The following is a 16072-nucleotide window of genomic DNA, read 5'->3' as shown; positions in this document are numbered from 1 at the left end:
AGTGAAAAGACCCACAGATAGCCCAGCGCTTGGGAGGCTGAGACAGGAGGATCGCACAGGTTCGAAGCCAGCCTCAGCTACTTAGTGAGGCTCTCAGCAACTTAGTGAGACCCTGTTAACAAATAAAATATAAAATAGGTCTGGGAGTATAGCCCAGAGGTAGAAAGCCCCTGGGTTCCACCCCCAGTACCACCAAAAAAAAAAGACCCACATGTCAGGAGGCCTCAGACCAAATGCTCTAGTTAGGCTTAGCATAAGTCCCCAAGCCCACAAGGAAGGACCGTGCAGCCTTGAAGTACCCCTTAACCATGAATGGACAGCCACACAGTCAGACATTTGGGGGAAACCAGTAACAGGAAAGAAACCAAACAAAAACAAACAAAAAAAAAAACTGTGAGATAGAGACTATGGTTAATAGTGCAAACCACAGAACCAGGCTTCCTAGGTTCAAACCCCAACTATGACACTTACCAACTGTGCAATGTTGGGCAAGTTATTTGACCTCTCTGAGCCTCAGTTTCATCGTCTCTAAGTCAGAAATAATGTTATCTACTCTATAGTGGTGTTAGGTGGATTGAAATGAGTTAATATATAATGTGTTAGAAAAGTACTTGGTAATATTAGGCAATATATAAGGGTTTAATAAGTAAAAAGTAAATGTAGGAAGCAGATGAAAACACCAACATGATTTAATTTAAATGTTTGAGGGAGATGAAAGACAACACCACAGCCATAAACACAAGCACAGGATGCTATTAAAAAGAAACATTCGGAGAAGAAAAATGTAAATTAAAAATATGATTGCAGATATTAAAGACAATCTATAAAAGGATTGGAATTGAGGAACTCACCAAAAACATAAAAAAAGAAGACAAACAGATGGAAAATGGGAGGAAAAAAGTATGAAAATTAGAGAATCAATCCAGAAAATCTAACATTCTACTATTAGATGTTCTAGAATAACAAAACCAAGAGAATGGATTGAGGACATTGTGAAAGAACTGATATAACCGAAATTCTCAACCCAAGTGCATGATCTTCCACAGTGAAAGTACTCACCACATCCTGCCTGAAATACTGACAAAACAATCAACCCCAGAAACGTTCTTGTAAAATTCGGGGAAATATTTCTAATGGAAATGAAGAGAGAATATTAAAATGTTCTGGAAAGAAAAATATATAGTTGCATACCTGGGGCTCAAATCAGAATGGCCCAGGGCTTCTGGACAGACATGATTCTAAAGGCAGCAGACAGACAGTGGTACAATGCCTTTGCATATCTGGGAGGAAAGGGAGTTTGATTTTTTTTTTTTTTTAGGACAGAATTCTATATGAAGCAAAATATAAACGAAAGGTGAGGGTAGAATTTGGTTCCAAAAAAATATCTCCCAGATAGACATTTTCTGGAAGTTACTAGAGGCTGGGAGAATAAACCAATAAAGAGAATCACGGATCACAGATCATAAGATCCTGGAGACAGGGTATCTGGCCCAGGGAGATTCCTAGAAGTGGACAAAGAGAAGAACCCAGATGCCAGCTGAGCAGGAGACCTGAAAGCGGCTCGTCCACACTGGTCCGACTTGGAGAGGGGTTTCCCAGGTCTGCCCTAGGGCCTGGGGTCTCTATTGAGAGGAGCTAGCAAGCCAAACAAACCAGAAAAGGCAAAGCAAAGCAAACCAAACAAACAAAAACACAGAAAAAAATCGTTTTACAAAAAAGAGATCAAAACCATCATATAAGTCTGGACTGTGAGCAATGTATATATAGTCATGTGAGAGTTGGACACTGCTGGAGCCAAAATATCGTATGCCCATGTTGAGAGGGTGAAGGGACAGGAAATAAAGTGGGATGCCTCCATAAAAGAAGCCAGTATCTTCATCTTCCATGGTAAGAATTCAATAGAAAATATCTAAAAATGTTGCAACCAAGAAACAACTGCCAAGCCGTTGACGCCTGTGGAAATGGGAGCATGAACACGAGAAGAAACCACAGGAACAGTGAGTTGAGAGTTCTTGCCTCCGAGGGGTGGGACTCGGGGGTAGGGAGAGGTGGAGCAGGAAACTGATGCTTTTCATTAAAAGCCTTGTGGTGCCATTTGGCTTTTTAAATTATGTACATAGATTTCTTTGATGAAAAATAAAAGTCAAATTAAAAATAATCATAAATTTTCAACATAGCTGGGAGGCCTGAGCAGCTATCAAGGGTAACACGTTTCCTTGCCCCCATTACAAATGGCACATGACAAGAGTGGATGCTGATGGTTGCTATGGTTTCTCCAACATCTCCGCTCCCAGGGAAAACTCTTGTCATTTTGCCAGATTCTAAAGACCTCCCCAGAATGCGACATGTAGGCTCTGGCCTGAATGCTGAGAGTCCAGGACACAGGGACCCACAGTAGCCGGCTAAGATGTGATACTTTCTCTTGGACTGGGCTTCCATGCTGAGTGGGCACTCCACAAGGTGCCTGAGGACTCTGGGGAAAAGATGTCATAAATTAGAAGCACCATTTGGAGCGGGCATCTACTGAGCAGCCTGGCTTTTATCATTTGGGATGACCTGTTTAATGCACATTCTTAATGCTGTGCAGAAAATATGTGTGATCTTATTAACACCCCCACCGTCCAGGCATTGGTCCAAAGACAGGACCTAGGAAGCTGATGAAACAGACCCACTCCTAGAGATCCAGTCCTCTAATAAATCTCCATGGAGCACCTACTATGTGCTAAACACTCCAGAGGTATGGACCCAGGTTTGCAGAGTTCACAATCTGGGGATTATCTAGGGAATGCTATATACTACAAATATAGTAGGTGAAAACCCATTCACCCAGCAGCTTTCATATAAAGCGCCTAAGGAGAGACAGACATCTGCAGGCTGCTAAGCGAACATGTAAATAATTAAGTGTCATCAAGTGCTATAATAGAAGATAGATGGAGAGCAAAAGGAAGTGATAGTCAGGTCTAGGAGGGAGGAAAAGAGTATCTCAAGCAAGCTTCAGAGAGGAAGCCGCTTTGGCCCTAGTCTCAAGCATGTCTGCCAGGTTGCTGGGTGATGGTGTGTGTATGTGTGTGTGTGGGGGGGGGGGGTCCCCAGCAGAGGAAAGGGAACGAGGAACAAAGCCAAGAATATCCCAAGGTGTGCGGGCAGCTAGATAGAGGCCAAATCACTGAGGGCCTGGTGGTATATTTTGCTAAAGCATAGGTGTTCGCCTGCTACTCAAAGTGTGGTCCTTTGACCAGGAGCATCAGCCTGACCTGAAAAAATGATTAGACATGCCAAATCTCAGCCACCACCCTGAATCTGCACTGTGAAGGATCTTTATATCATTCAGGTGCAAATTCCATGTCAGAATTTCTGATCTAGCCCACTGCGTTCCACCATGTGGAAAGCTAAGGACGCCTCCCAACATCAAAAGAGTTCTCCAAGCCAGGCGTGGTGGTGCACGCTTATAATCCCAGCATTCGGAAGGCTGGGAGCAGAGGATCACGGTTCATGGACTGCATCAGCTACTTAGCAAGGTCCTTCGCAATTCAGTGGAACCCTGTTTCAAAAAAAATACAAAAAGACTAAAAACTAGGACTGGGGTGTAGTTTGGAGGTAGAATGCCCCTGGGCTCCATCCCCAGTACCACAAAAAAAGTTCTCCAGCATCACCCCACCTGCTTTGGATGGATTTTGTAATCTGTAGTCACATCACAGTCTATATAGTCCATGATCCACTCAGCAATCTGATTGTACTTCTGAGGTCAGTGTATAAAAATAGAATCTTTTCCTTCTTTCTGACTCCCCTATTGCTTCAGAGACATGGCCCTCTCTGATGGCTCTTCAGGGTGGTGTTTCCTGTATGGTGGTCTCCCACCCAGGACCATCAGCCTTTTTATCAAGTAATTTATAATCTTTGAGCCTGAATGCACTAGCAAAAACTATTTATTTATTTATTTATTTATTTATTTATTTATTTATTTTGGTGGTACTGGGTTTCCTGGAAGCCCTTCTACCTCCGAGCTACACTCCCAGACCTATTTTATATTTTTATTTGTAAACAGGGTCTCAAGCCAGCGCGGCTGGCTTCGAACCTGCGCGATCCTCCTGTCTCCGCCTCCCAAGCGCAGGGATTACAAGCGTGTGCCACCACGCCCGGAAAATCACATTATTTAAAGGATCTTTGGGACAAATCTTTTTGTAATAAGATTAGACCCAACTCTACACACAGTGCCTTCACTAATATATGTTTTGCAAATATTCTGTTTAGCAGGAATGTAAGCATAGCCATATTTCTTGTTGCATAACCGAGACCTAGCATTACTGCATCCCTCCCCTACATGGGCACATGGCCTACAGTGTATAAGGTACTTCACTGGCATTATTTTTTCAGACCCTCACTTATTCCTGTGACAGAGACCAGGCAATTCTACTCCTTTAGCAGGTTAACTCATTTCACAGATGTGATAAGCAGGTGTGTGAGCTTTCTGCCACTATGAGAAAATCAACTTAAAAAGAGAAAGTATTTGTTTTGGCCCATGGTTTCAGAGGTTTCCGCCCATGGTCGCTGGCTCTGTTGTTTCTGGGTCTGTGGTGACAGGGGACATCACGGCAGGGAACAGGTGGCAGCGCAAAGATGCTCACCTCACAGGGGCCAGGAAGCAGACAGAGAGCCAAAAGGGTCCAGGGTTCCAAGACGCCCTTCCAAGGCATGCCCCGAATGACCTGCCTCCTCTAGCTACCCCCCAAAGTTTCTACCACCTCCCAATAGCCCCATAAGTTATGAATCCATCAATGGGCTAATCCACAGGTGAGATCCTATCACCTCCCAAACGTAACAGCTGTCCTTCTGTGACACAAAGGGGCCAGAGTTAAGTGAGAGCCCATGGAGAACTCTACCGACCTGGACCCACACAGGAAATCAAAAGCACCCCCAAACAAGGTAATTGGAGAAAAGATTAATCAGCCTACTTACAGAGGGATGGGTCAGGCTTAGAAAAGTATCCTGAAAGAGACATTTATTTGTATCCCTAGGAACAGGGGAGCAAAGCCAGAAAGAACAGTATGGAACTCTCCCCAAACCTTCAGGCCCTCAAAACAGGTCTTCTACAATGACCCAGCAAATAGAGTTATTAACCATCCCAGGCTGACTCTGTTCTTTCTCTCCAGTTTCCTATGTAGTCCACCATTGACTGACCCCAAGCAGAAGGTAGCAGGCAAGGGGGTCCATCAGCAACGTCCCTGCAAGTCAGATCCCGGGGTAAAGCGGGGCGTGGGGGAGGGGCACGAGCCACAGCTGTCCTGCACAGGCCCCTCCTGCGCCATGGGACACCCCTCTAACGCAGCCGGGCCCCCGGCCCTCTCTCCTTCCAAGCTAGCCTCTCACCCAGCCACTGTTATAAAATCGGCTTTGTGCAAAACACGATCGTTTTTGTAGCAACACGTCCCTTGCCTGAGCCTAGAAAATTCCCCCGGCTTTTCAGAGAAGCTTTTCTTCCTCCTTCTCTCCAGCCTTTATTTCCTCGGCGTGTTTCCTGTAATTTGCAAAGATTAAAGATTTAAGCTTCCTTTATTGCCACGTACTTTCCCTGGCCCATTATGCATTCTGCCCACTGCTCCCATCTCCTCCTGCGGAGCTTCCAAATCCTTGCTGCACGCGCAGAAAACGCCTTCCCAGGTGGATCTCACCCTGTGCGTGCTTTGCCCATGCTCCTGAAAAGTGCTGGAAGGACCAGTCCAGCTGCTGCGGGAGGGACTCTGCTCACCCAGCTCCTTTTGATTCAGTGGGATCATTCCTGTTCAGCTGTCTGGGTTTCGGTTTGGTCCCAATTAACAAGGGCTTCTGACTCTGTGTATGTAGTAGTTTTCCTTTCTTCTCTGCTCTTTCTCCTCTCTCTGGGGCTTTAAATCCTGGTGTGCATGATGTATAAACAAAGCCCTCCCTGCACTAGGGGTCTGCACTCTTTGAAGGAACTCAGTGTGGAGTGCCTAGTCCTGAGAGCAAGATGAAGATGTGTGCACGCTGCCCAGCACCACTGCAGGGCTCCAGGGTCAGTCACATGGGAACCTCTACTCCCAGGGACCATAGGCATGTTTTAAGGCTCTGTGCGCACCAGATGGAAGACCTTTCATTTGTTTTTATAAAATGATTCTAACAATCTATTGTTTAAAGATTTTTTTTAACCAAAGGGTCCACATTTTTATTTTGCACTAGGACCCACAAGTTATGTGGATGTCTCCAGTTATCACTGTCGTTATAATTGAAGACCTCCTGAGCTGCATGCAGACTGCTCATGCTTCTCAGGGTCCAGTAGAGCCCAGACAGACCCAGCACAGGTCAGAAGGCAGGGAACGGCAGACGTGCACCGGAGAATTTCCACTTGTTTGCATGATTTGACACTTGTGGAGCTCTTCTCTGTGCCAGCCACTGTGCTGGGAGACATAGGAATATGACAATGAAGAAGATACTTCCCTTTCCTCGTTCCCCAGAGCTCTGAACACAGGCATCTGCTCACACTAAATCAGCCATTCCTGGTGGGGTTGGAGGTGCTGGATTAACAATCAAGAGACAAGGCTTTGAGCTTCTGCTCTGGTCTCAACCTGCTGTGTGACCTTGAGCCAGGTGTTTCTCCTCTCTGGTCTAGATCTCTATTTGCCCAATAACCTCAGATAACATATACCAGGATCCCTGGGCTCCACCCAGGGTGACTGAATCAGTGTTCCCAGGAGTGATCACCAGGAAGCTGCAATCTGAGATCCCCGGCTCAGTGTAACGTCCACGCTAGCTTGAAGACTTCCTTTACTGATGGTCTGCGGCTGCCTCTGGTTCTAATGGTCTGTGTTTGGTAACCTGGTTTTCAATAATGTACCACATCCAGGAAATGAAGGGATGGATGTGAGGATAGAGGCCAGAGGGGCTGCTGTTCACAATCACCCTAGAGAACCATCCACAGAGGGAAGCCACAGGCAATTCTAAAAAGGAATAGAAGAAGCCAAGTCTATCTGGAGAAGCAGGAATAAGTGCCTTGGGAAAAGCAGGGCTGGGGATCAGGGACCGCAGCCATGTCTGATCGTGTATATGCAGTTCTACTGCCCAGAATCCCGCCTGAGTCACCAGGGCCCCGCAGGGCACCTGCTTAGGAAGACACGGTGACCTTGCCACCTTCTGGTGTCTGCTCACAGCTGGGTGTTCTAGAACTGCGCTGTCTGGTGAGATACCCACTAGCCACATGGGCACAGTGTCCATTTAGTTAAATTAATTCAAATGAAAAACCCAGGTGCTCGGTCGCACTGGCCACATTGCAGGGCCCATGGCTAGCAGGGACAGTGCAGATTATGGTATAGTTCCTTCTTTGAGAAAGTCTCCCTGGACAGTGCTATTCTAAAAAGAGCAGAACCCTGAGCCATCACCTTCTTCTGCACCTTCTGTCTAATCACTGGATGTTTGTAAAGAAATGAAGTTGCTTTGGGGTTTTACTCTGCTGCTTCTGGAATAAGCTAGCATCTCTTCCACACCCCTATCCCCGTCGGATTGGCCTTGGGTGGTTCTCGCAGGGAGAGGCATGCCAAGCTATCTGTTTCGTCCATTATTCACAGCGTTTCCAGCAAAAAGGCTTCATTTCTCATTTCTTCTTCTCAGCCACAGGTCCGCTCTTTTGAGTCCATCGTGCTGGCTATAAGGTCTCCTAAGCTCGGTTGTATATGGGCACACCGCTTCAACCAGCTCTGGAAAACAAGTCTTGGCACCTCTCCAGTCCCCTCCCATGGCTCACTGAACTCGTTTTCAGTTCCCCCAGCACAGGCCTCCCTGTAATCTCCACATCACGCCATGCACGCTCCTTTTCCCTATCAGAGTCTGTTCCTCCAGCTCCTCGTTCTCTCTCCTGGGCAGACATTAGGAAACAGAGCTGACTGCTCAACCCCTCCTTTCACTCAGCCATCCCTCTCCCCAAGTCCTCCTCCTGGATTGAAAACCTTCACTAAAGACCTTCCTGTGGGCCGGGACCTGGCCTAGGTGAGAAGGGGGCAATAGAAAGCCCCGCCTATCTTTCCCCCCAGCCCATCTGCCCACTGGACCTTCCTCCCCAAGCACACCTGACCCTTGGGCCCCCACCCCGCTCCCCACTGTCTCCCACCCCTGCCACACCTGCCTTGGCCAGAGCTCCTGGGCTTCCTAGAGGTCTGGCCCATTCCCACAGCCGGCCCCATCCCTTCCATCCCAGACTTCCTCTTCTGTGCCAGCTTTGAAGTGTCCCCAAACCTGCCCCAAGTCATGGCCGAGATACTGACACATCCCCTTCTCTATGCCTGAACTCCTGCTCCATCGTCTCTCATTCCTGCTTTTACCCATCCTCTCCCTACTCTTTTCTTTTAGAATATTTCTTAATGTGGACTCCACATTGGCCTTGCCCATGAATAAGGGCTTTATTCTGAATCTCTCATTCATTCATTCATTCATTCATTCATTCGGCATCCCCTGAGTGTCCACTGTGCCTGGCCTCATGCAGGACCTTCAAGACCCAGAGAGAAAAAGCCCAGCACTTGGCCTGATGGTGCAGCAGCCTGAGGAAGGAGACAGTCAGATAGGGGATGGTCGCAGGGTGTGGTAGCAGACCTAGCAACCCCCTGTAGAAGCTACAAGGAACCCAGAGAAGGAGTTTCCTCAGGTGGAGCTGGGGGGACTGAAGTAGCAATTACAGCAATGGCCAGGGTAGCAGTTCCAGGCAGCAGGAGATGCAGTTATATGGTGCCCAAGGGGGACCAATAGCAACTAATCCAGGCATCCTCAGAGGGCATAATTACTTAGTGCCACCAAGCAGAGGGCTGCCAGAGCAAGGGTGGAGCAGGCTGAGTTAAGGAACCTGGCTCAAGAGAGAGAGAGCCAGAGACACAAAGAGAAATCAAGCTTGGAAGCTCATCCTGCAGGTTATTTAGAGAGGGTACAGAAAGTGTGTGGGGGAGTCCAGCAAAGGCCGATACAGTCCCCTGTGCTCATTTTCCACCAATTGTGAGCACAACATATAGGTGGCTAGGCTCTGCCCCCTATCAATGCCAAGAGCCATTCCTCCTACCTGAGGAGGAAAAGGAGGGACTGGACGGGGAGCGTCTACTCAGGCTGCTGTCTCCTGCAGCCCCTTGATGTAGGAGCAAGCCCTGCACTTTCATCTCCACTACTGCCTCATCCCGTTTCCCTCCTCCTGGTATCCACGCCTTTAGCTCCAAGCCCAGCAGAGAAGTTAGTAAACAAAAGAGCTTCAAAGGAGCCATTCGCTCCTGGAATCCCAGTACTTGGGAGGCTGAGAAAGGAAGATCACAAGTTCAAAGACAGCCTTAGTAACTTAGCAAGACCCTAAGCAACTGAATGAAACCCTGTTTTAAAATTTAAAAAAAAAATAAGGGCCGGGAGGTTTGCTTACAGGTAAAATGCCTCTGTGTTCAATCACCACTATAAATAATGAATAAATAAATAAATAAATAGTTTCAAATAATGTACCAGGAGGCAGGGAGGGAGCTGGCCTTGTTAAATTTTTTTTTTTTTTGTACTGGGCATGGAACCCAAGGGCATTCTACCTCCAAGCTACACCCCCAGCCCTGTGTTTTATTCTTTATTTTGAAACAGGGTCTCACTGAGTTGCAAAGGGCCTCACTAAGTACCTGAGGCTGCCTGCGAACCTCGATCCTCCTGTCTCAGCCTCCCAAATGCTGGCATTTCAAGCATGCGCCACATTCCATTCTACAGATTTGGCTACAAAGGCAGGGAGTCGATCTAATTGACCTGACTTACCAATGATTAGTGTCCCTTCGCTACCGTAACAGATTAATACAAATATAGTAGCTATAAACAACACAGATTTGCTCTCTTAAAATCCTGAGGTCAGAGGTCTGGGATGGGTTTCACCAGGCTCAGTAAAATCAAGGTATTGGCTAGGCTGTTCCTTTTGGAGGCTCTCAGAGGAAATCCACTGACCTGCTGTCTCCAGCTTCTAGAAACTGCCTCCATCCCTTGGCTCCTGGCTCTTTCTCCATCTCCAGAACCAGCAGCATAGCATGGTTCCATCCACTCTAACTCTGTACCTCCTGTCTCCTTTGCACCAGACCCTCCATGCCTGTGCTGGACTCAACTGCATAAGCCCAGATGGAGAGAGACCTTTAGCTTAATCTTACCTGTGATGTCCCCACTCCCCTGTGAGGTCACAGGCTCAGTTCCCAGTGCTGAGGACACGGACATTATTATTATTCTCTTTACCACTTGACTTTTCAGCATCTCCTTGAGCTTTCCAACCCTAGGACCCCACGAGCCAAAGCTGTCGCTGACCCAGGCTCTGCCCTGCTTTGTTCTTTCAGAGGAGACGACGTTTGAAGCAGGAGTGAAAGTTCAGATCCACAGTCAGTCGGAGCCGCCCTTCATCCAAGAGCTGGGCTTTGGGGTGGCGCCTGGGTTCCAGACCTTTGTGGCCACACAGGAGCAGAGGGTAAGTCCCCTGAGGCCCCAGACTGCTGGTCCTCGGCCCACCCCTGCCACGTGCAGAGGCAGGAGGAGCAGGAGGGAAATTCCCACTTCCAGAAGTTTCTGAATCCACTAGAGGGCAGGAATGAAGCTGGGGAAGGGCTTGACCTTGAAATTGGAGGAAGATGCAGGATGGCCGCCTCTGGGTCTCCTGTGCCACCAGCTGGTTCCTAGAATTGCATGTAAGAAGCACTCAGCTTATTTGCTTTGTCACTGAATTGGTTGAGAATGTTTTTGCCAGAATATTCTGTCGTGGTAGACTTTCTGAGCAAGTTAACTTAATTTTTTCCCCAATGGATGTGAAGGGAAACCGCCGGCCAGGATTGGATAGTCTCCTCACTTGTGTTTTTAATGCCACTCAAAGCAGCCTACAAAAAGAAAAGGGATGGTGGTGTCCCTCCCCATCACAGGGCTCCTGCTTTTGATGTAGCCTTAGGGAGGGGCCCGCCCAGCGTGCTAGGACTGCCATGTGGACTTTGCAGGTCCCTGGAGATAGGGCTGGCACCACCTCACCTCTGAAACAGGTTTTACCTCTCAGAAGGGAGAGCTTGCAAACTCTCAGTGGAGCAGAAGTCTCAAAGCAGGACAATGTCTCAAAGGAGAGACACCGGCACTATTTCTTTTTCTTCTCTCCTGGATTGTTGTCCTCTGCTTTACCTAGAATAAAAGCCAGAGAGACTGGGACAGTGATGGCATCCCCAGACAGATCACCCAAGGTGATTTGCAGGGAAGGCTCCAGGCAGAGTGACATCGGTGCGTGGAGGGAGGCCCTGAGCTGTGAGACCGGAGCGTTGGGGAGAACGAGGACAGGGTAGCCAGGAAAGATGTTATACTTGGCTTGTTTTAAAAATTTGGCTCAAAATGCCATCTTTCATTTGATTCTGATCAAAGGCTGTTTAGCCGTTTTATACAGCAATAATCTGCATTAAAACTGGTTATAAATCTGTAAGCAAGCTGTGTTTTTGAGTCTTTGGAAAAGTATTCCTGGTGTCAGCCTCACACCCCATGCCCGGCACGCACGCCAGGCAAGTGATGAAGGCCGAGGCCGGCCCACAGCAGGGGCGCCTAAGGATGGCTTTGAGGCAGGAGTACTGGTGCTAGGAACTTAGCCTGCCCCCTACCGGCCCCAGAGACGAGGCAGGCGGCAGGAGCAGAAATAGGGGTGCCCATGGGTGAGCAAGATGCAAACTAATAGTGCAACCAGAAATGTGTTCCCTTGAGGACAACGAAGAAGAGTGAGAGACAGGTGGCAGGGGGTGAGTTTAAGGCTGAGGATTTGAGAGCTGGGAAGAGTGAGAACATACATTACCCAGGAAAGGCAGGCAGATGGACAGTTTGCGTAGATGAGCCTGGAGCCTGAGCTACAAGCCTTGGGGGCTCTTGAGTACCATCAAAGATAAACAGAGCCAGACACTAGTCCACATGGTAAAGGCAGATTTCCTTGGGCAATCTGCTAATGCAATAGGGAGAAGGGTCCGGCTCAACTTAGATTTGACAAAGGTACCTGGGAGATTTCCAGGGAGAAAGAGAGAAGGGGGGCGGGGTCTGAGCAGAGTCAGGGAGGTGAAAACTACAGAGAACAGGAAGGGGCGTTGGCTTGTGAAAGCCACCCAGTTTGCTAACTGGTTGGCTTGATGCTCAGGTCTTGGCCAGAACAGACAGTACATTCTTCTGACAACTCTAAGTTTTCTCAGGCAGGCACTTTTAAAGGGGATGAGCTAGTGTCACCCTGCAGATACAGCCTCGAACTGCTAGAAATTGTGTTAGTATCTGTTTGAGTATCCATAGGCCAACATTGAGGACAAGGGGAAACCTGGCTAAAGTGTGGCCAGGAAGAGACCTTTGTCAGCACACCCTGTGCAATGTGAGCAAACCCACAGCCCTTCCAAGAACCAGGACAGGTTAGATCAGTACATGTGCATATAAATTCTTGGACTACTTAAAAATTAATTTTTAGCTGGGTGTGGTGGCACATGCCTGAAATTTTAGTACTTGAGAGGCTGAGACAGGAGAAAATGCAGGTTCAAAGCCAGCCTCAGTAACTTAGCAAGACCCTTAGCAACCTAGTGAGACCCTATTTCAAAACAAAAATAAAAAGAGCTGAGAGTATAGCTAGGAGGTGGAATGCCTCTGGGTTTAATCCTCAGTACCTAAAAAAAATTTTAAGGTAAATTTTTTATTTGTTCAAAGCAAGTCTGACTTTGAGTTTTGTGGACTATGCCTACCACTGCTGCCTTATGACGCAAACTTTCCACATTGCTATTAGCACGCCGAGTAAGCAAACAGCATTTTTTGAAATTTGAGGGGTAACTTTTCCCCCACTAACAAAGGTTGAAGAGGAGAAAGTATTCAGAGACCACTACTGTTCATCAGCCTGAAAGATTCGCTTGTCTTCCCCGACCCCCGCGTACTCTCCATTTGTGATATGGAAGAAATTTCTGGGCTGGATAGGGATAAGAGCTGATGATTTCTAAGAAGGCTTAAGTCTCCATTTCTCTTTCCAATTTGAAGCCAAGGGACTCCCCATGGCGATCAGGATGAAGAAACAGAACGCATTCCCAGCTGCAGAGGGCAGATTCGCTGTCTGCTTTGAAGTATACTCTCAGCAAATCAGCCTCATTCATACCCTGTATTTCTATGATTATTATAACTAATAATAAGATATTTGTTAAACATTTTACAGCCTTCAAAGCATTTCCGCATCGTCTCATTTCATCATTTCATTTATATTAATAGAGAAATACAAAAACACATCCCGGAGCTAAATCTAATAATACATTATGTTTACATATATATAAAAGACCATATTCATAGGCAATAAGACTTGAAGGAAATAAGCCAAAATGCCCACAGTAGGGGAATTATGAATGATTCATTTTCTTTTCTGCTCCTTCCACTTCTTTGATAATGTAGCTTGTTTAGTTTATTCGCCCAGCGAATGTGTGTTGAACACCTATGAAGGAGGAGGCTGTGGCAGAAGAAACCAGCTCCCTCTCTGCCCTCACAGAACCTCGGGATTCACGTTCCCTTTATCAAAGGGGAAACGACATCCAGCCAAGTGTGGTTTGCAGATTAACTCCTGTTTGTGTGCTCTCGCCTGCCGTGTACAAACCCACCCAGCTGACCCTGGAGCTCAGGCGCTGCGTTTCAGTCTCCCCCACGTTTTGACAGTTTTGAAATACAGATTTGTTTTACTATCAGATCTTCCAGGGACACTGGACAGTGGTTTTCTTTCTTGGCGGCACATCTAGTCATGGTGCATCTTACAATCGATGGCATGTAGGTGAAATATGGCAGCGATGGTGCTCTCAATCCAAGATTCTGCAGCCTCAGCGCCCAACTCCAGGAAGCCTTCCAACAGGGCCAGGGCGACAGGGCAGTGGGGAGCAGAAAGCCCTGTCCTAGCAGGCTGGTGTGAATCATGTTAGGAAAATCCACCCCAGGATAAAAGCCTCAAAGAGAAACTGGTGACTTAAAGGAACCATGCTGTGAATGGAAAAGTCCTTTTGAAAAAATCCTCTCATACACACACACACACACACACACACACACACACACACACACACACCGCTTTGGGATGATTTTATTTTTGCAATCCAAAAGGAAAATAAAACACTCTTGAGCTGTAAACAAGCTGAAAGATTGCTTTTTAAAATCTGCATTTGCAGCCAGGTGTGGTGGTGCATGCCTATAATCCCAGTACTTGGGAAGCTGAGACAGGAGGATCGCAGGTTCTCAGCCAGCCTCTGCTATTTATTGAGGCTCTCTGCAACTTAGTGAGATCCTTTTTCAAAAAAAATAAAAGGAATAAAAATAGGGCTGGGGCATAGCTCAGAGGTAGAATACCCCTGGATTCAATTCCCAGTACTGCAAAATAAATTAAATAAGTCAAATAAATAAATAAATAAAATCTGCACTTGTAGCCAGGTGGGGTGGCACACACCTGTAATCCTAGTACCTGAGATGCTGAGTCAGGAGGATCACAGGTCTGAGGTCAGCCTCAGCAATTTAGCAAGATCCTCAGCGACTTAGTGAGACCCTGTTTCAAAATAAAACTTTAGTCAGGCATGGTGGCGCACACTTGTAATCCCAGCATTCGGGAAGTTGAGACGTGGAGGATCACGGTTCACAGACAACCTCAGCTACTTAATGAGGCCCTCTGCAACTCAGTGAGACCCAGTTTCAAAATAAAGATTAAAAAATAGGGCAGGGGGTGTAGCTTGGAGGTCAGATGCCCCTGGGTTCCATCCCCAGACCCGGAAAAAAAAAAAAAAAGCAAAATAAAACTTTAAAATAAAAGGGCTGGGAAAGGGGGCTGTAGCTCAGGCTTCAATCCCCAGTACCATAAATAATCAAACCTGTATTTGTCTAAACTCAGTTAAGTCAAGGTATGTTCCTACCTTCCTGGACAACCTGAGAAATGCTGCCCTGGCTAGCTCAGCTGCTATGGAGGCCCCTCCATGGTTCCAGGGCCTCCACACCAAAGAGACAGGCAGTGGGGTATCCCTGAAGGGGTAGAAAAATAGCGAGTGAGTGAGCGTATACCACCTGCCAGGCACGGTGCCGCAGAGACCCTTGACGTGCCCTATCTCACTTAATCCCCCTCCACAGCTCCACAGGCGAGGTATTATCTCCACTTTCCAGATGACAAAACTTCATGGTTAAGTAACTTGCTCAAGGTCATATAGCTAGGGAAGGAGCCGGGCTGGGCTTCAAGCCCAAATCTATCGGGTTCCCAGGCCCGTGTTCTTTCTGCTCCACCAGGCTGCATGGTTGTAACTCCCACAGACTCTCTGGGGAGAGTGCACTGGGAGCTGATCCAGGGAGCGGACAGCCAGTGGGCCTTTTCTTTTCTTACCCTAAACTCAGAGAAACCAAGCTGCCCCGTGCTGCAGAAGACAAAGCAGGCCACAAGCCCAGGGGCCTGCATCTGATCCTGATTGTGCCATGGGAGTTTGGACAGGTCACCTTCCTTTCTGGGTCTCAGTTTTCCCCTTTGTGGAATGGCAGGAATGTTTTAGATGGCCTTAGAAGGTCTCCAGTGTTCATGGCCTGAGGGTTCCTGCCTGTGTCCACCCAGGAACCCAGGAACCACCCAGAAGTTGTCCAACAGCTGCGTGGCACTCACTCTCTGCTCTGCCGGCTGCTCACGGTCTCCTCTGTGCCACCTGATACTGTTGAGGGAAAGAGCAACAGGGATGTGAGATAAAATCCTCCCCAGGCCTGAGAGAAAGAGCCTGGGCTCCTGCTAGTGAGGAGTTGGGTGGGGAGGTAGAGAGCGGTCCTAAAGCTCTACAAGAGAGACTCCGACCACCCTCCCCCTCGGTCTTGTTCCTTCCTTAGCCTGAATCATGGATGCATTCTCTACCAGACTTAAAACCCTTACATTCCAGGACTGCCTGTAACTTGCAAAAATCCAGACCCTTTAGAATGGTTCCAAGGGCCCTGATGACCTCTTCAGCCTCATCATCTACCTGTGATTAGCCCGTATGGACCCCACATTCCTGTGACATAGAACCACCCACCAAACCCTTCAGGCTCTTCCATGTCTGCACCTGCTGTTCCTGCTGCCCACAGTTCCTCC

General features: G+C 47.7%; 1 protein-coding gene across 2 annotated transcripts in view; it reads left to right on the top strand.

The window, feature by feature from the left end:
- ASIC2 (acid sensing ion channel subunit 2) overlaps positions 1 to 16072 on the top strand; it is a gene marked incomplete at both ends in the record, with an annotated part of 1119632 nt that overhangs the window by 1040689 nt on the left and 62871 nt on the right. For both annotated transcript variants that reach the window (XM_080712309.1, XM_080712308.1), the window contains one exon: positions 10326 to 10453. In XM_080712309.1, the coding sequence (XP_080568435.1) occupies positions 10326 to 10453 (128 nt within the window). The remainder of the gene's footprint in view (positions 1 to 10325; positions 10454 to 16072) is intronic.

Source organism: Muscardinus avellanarius, assembly GCF_963383645.1.
Source record: "Muscardinus avellanarius genome assembly, chromosome: 16".
Classification (NCBI taxonomy): Eukaryota; Metazoa; Chordata; class Mammalia; order Rodentia; family Gliridae; genus Muscardinus; species Muscardinus avellanarius.
The sequence above is the reverse complement of the archived record's forward strand: the minus strand, read 5'-3'. Positions and strand labels throughout refer to the sequence as shown.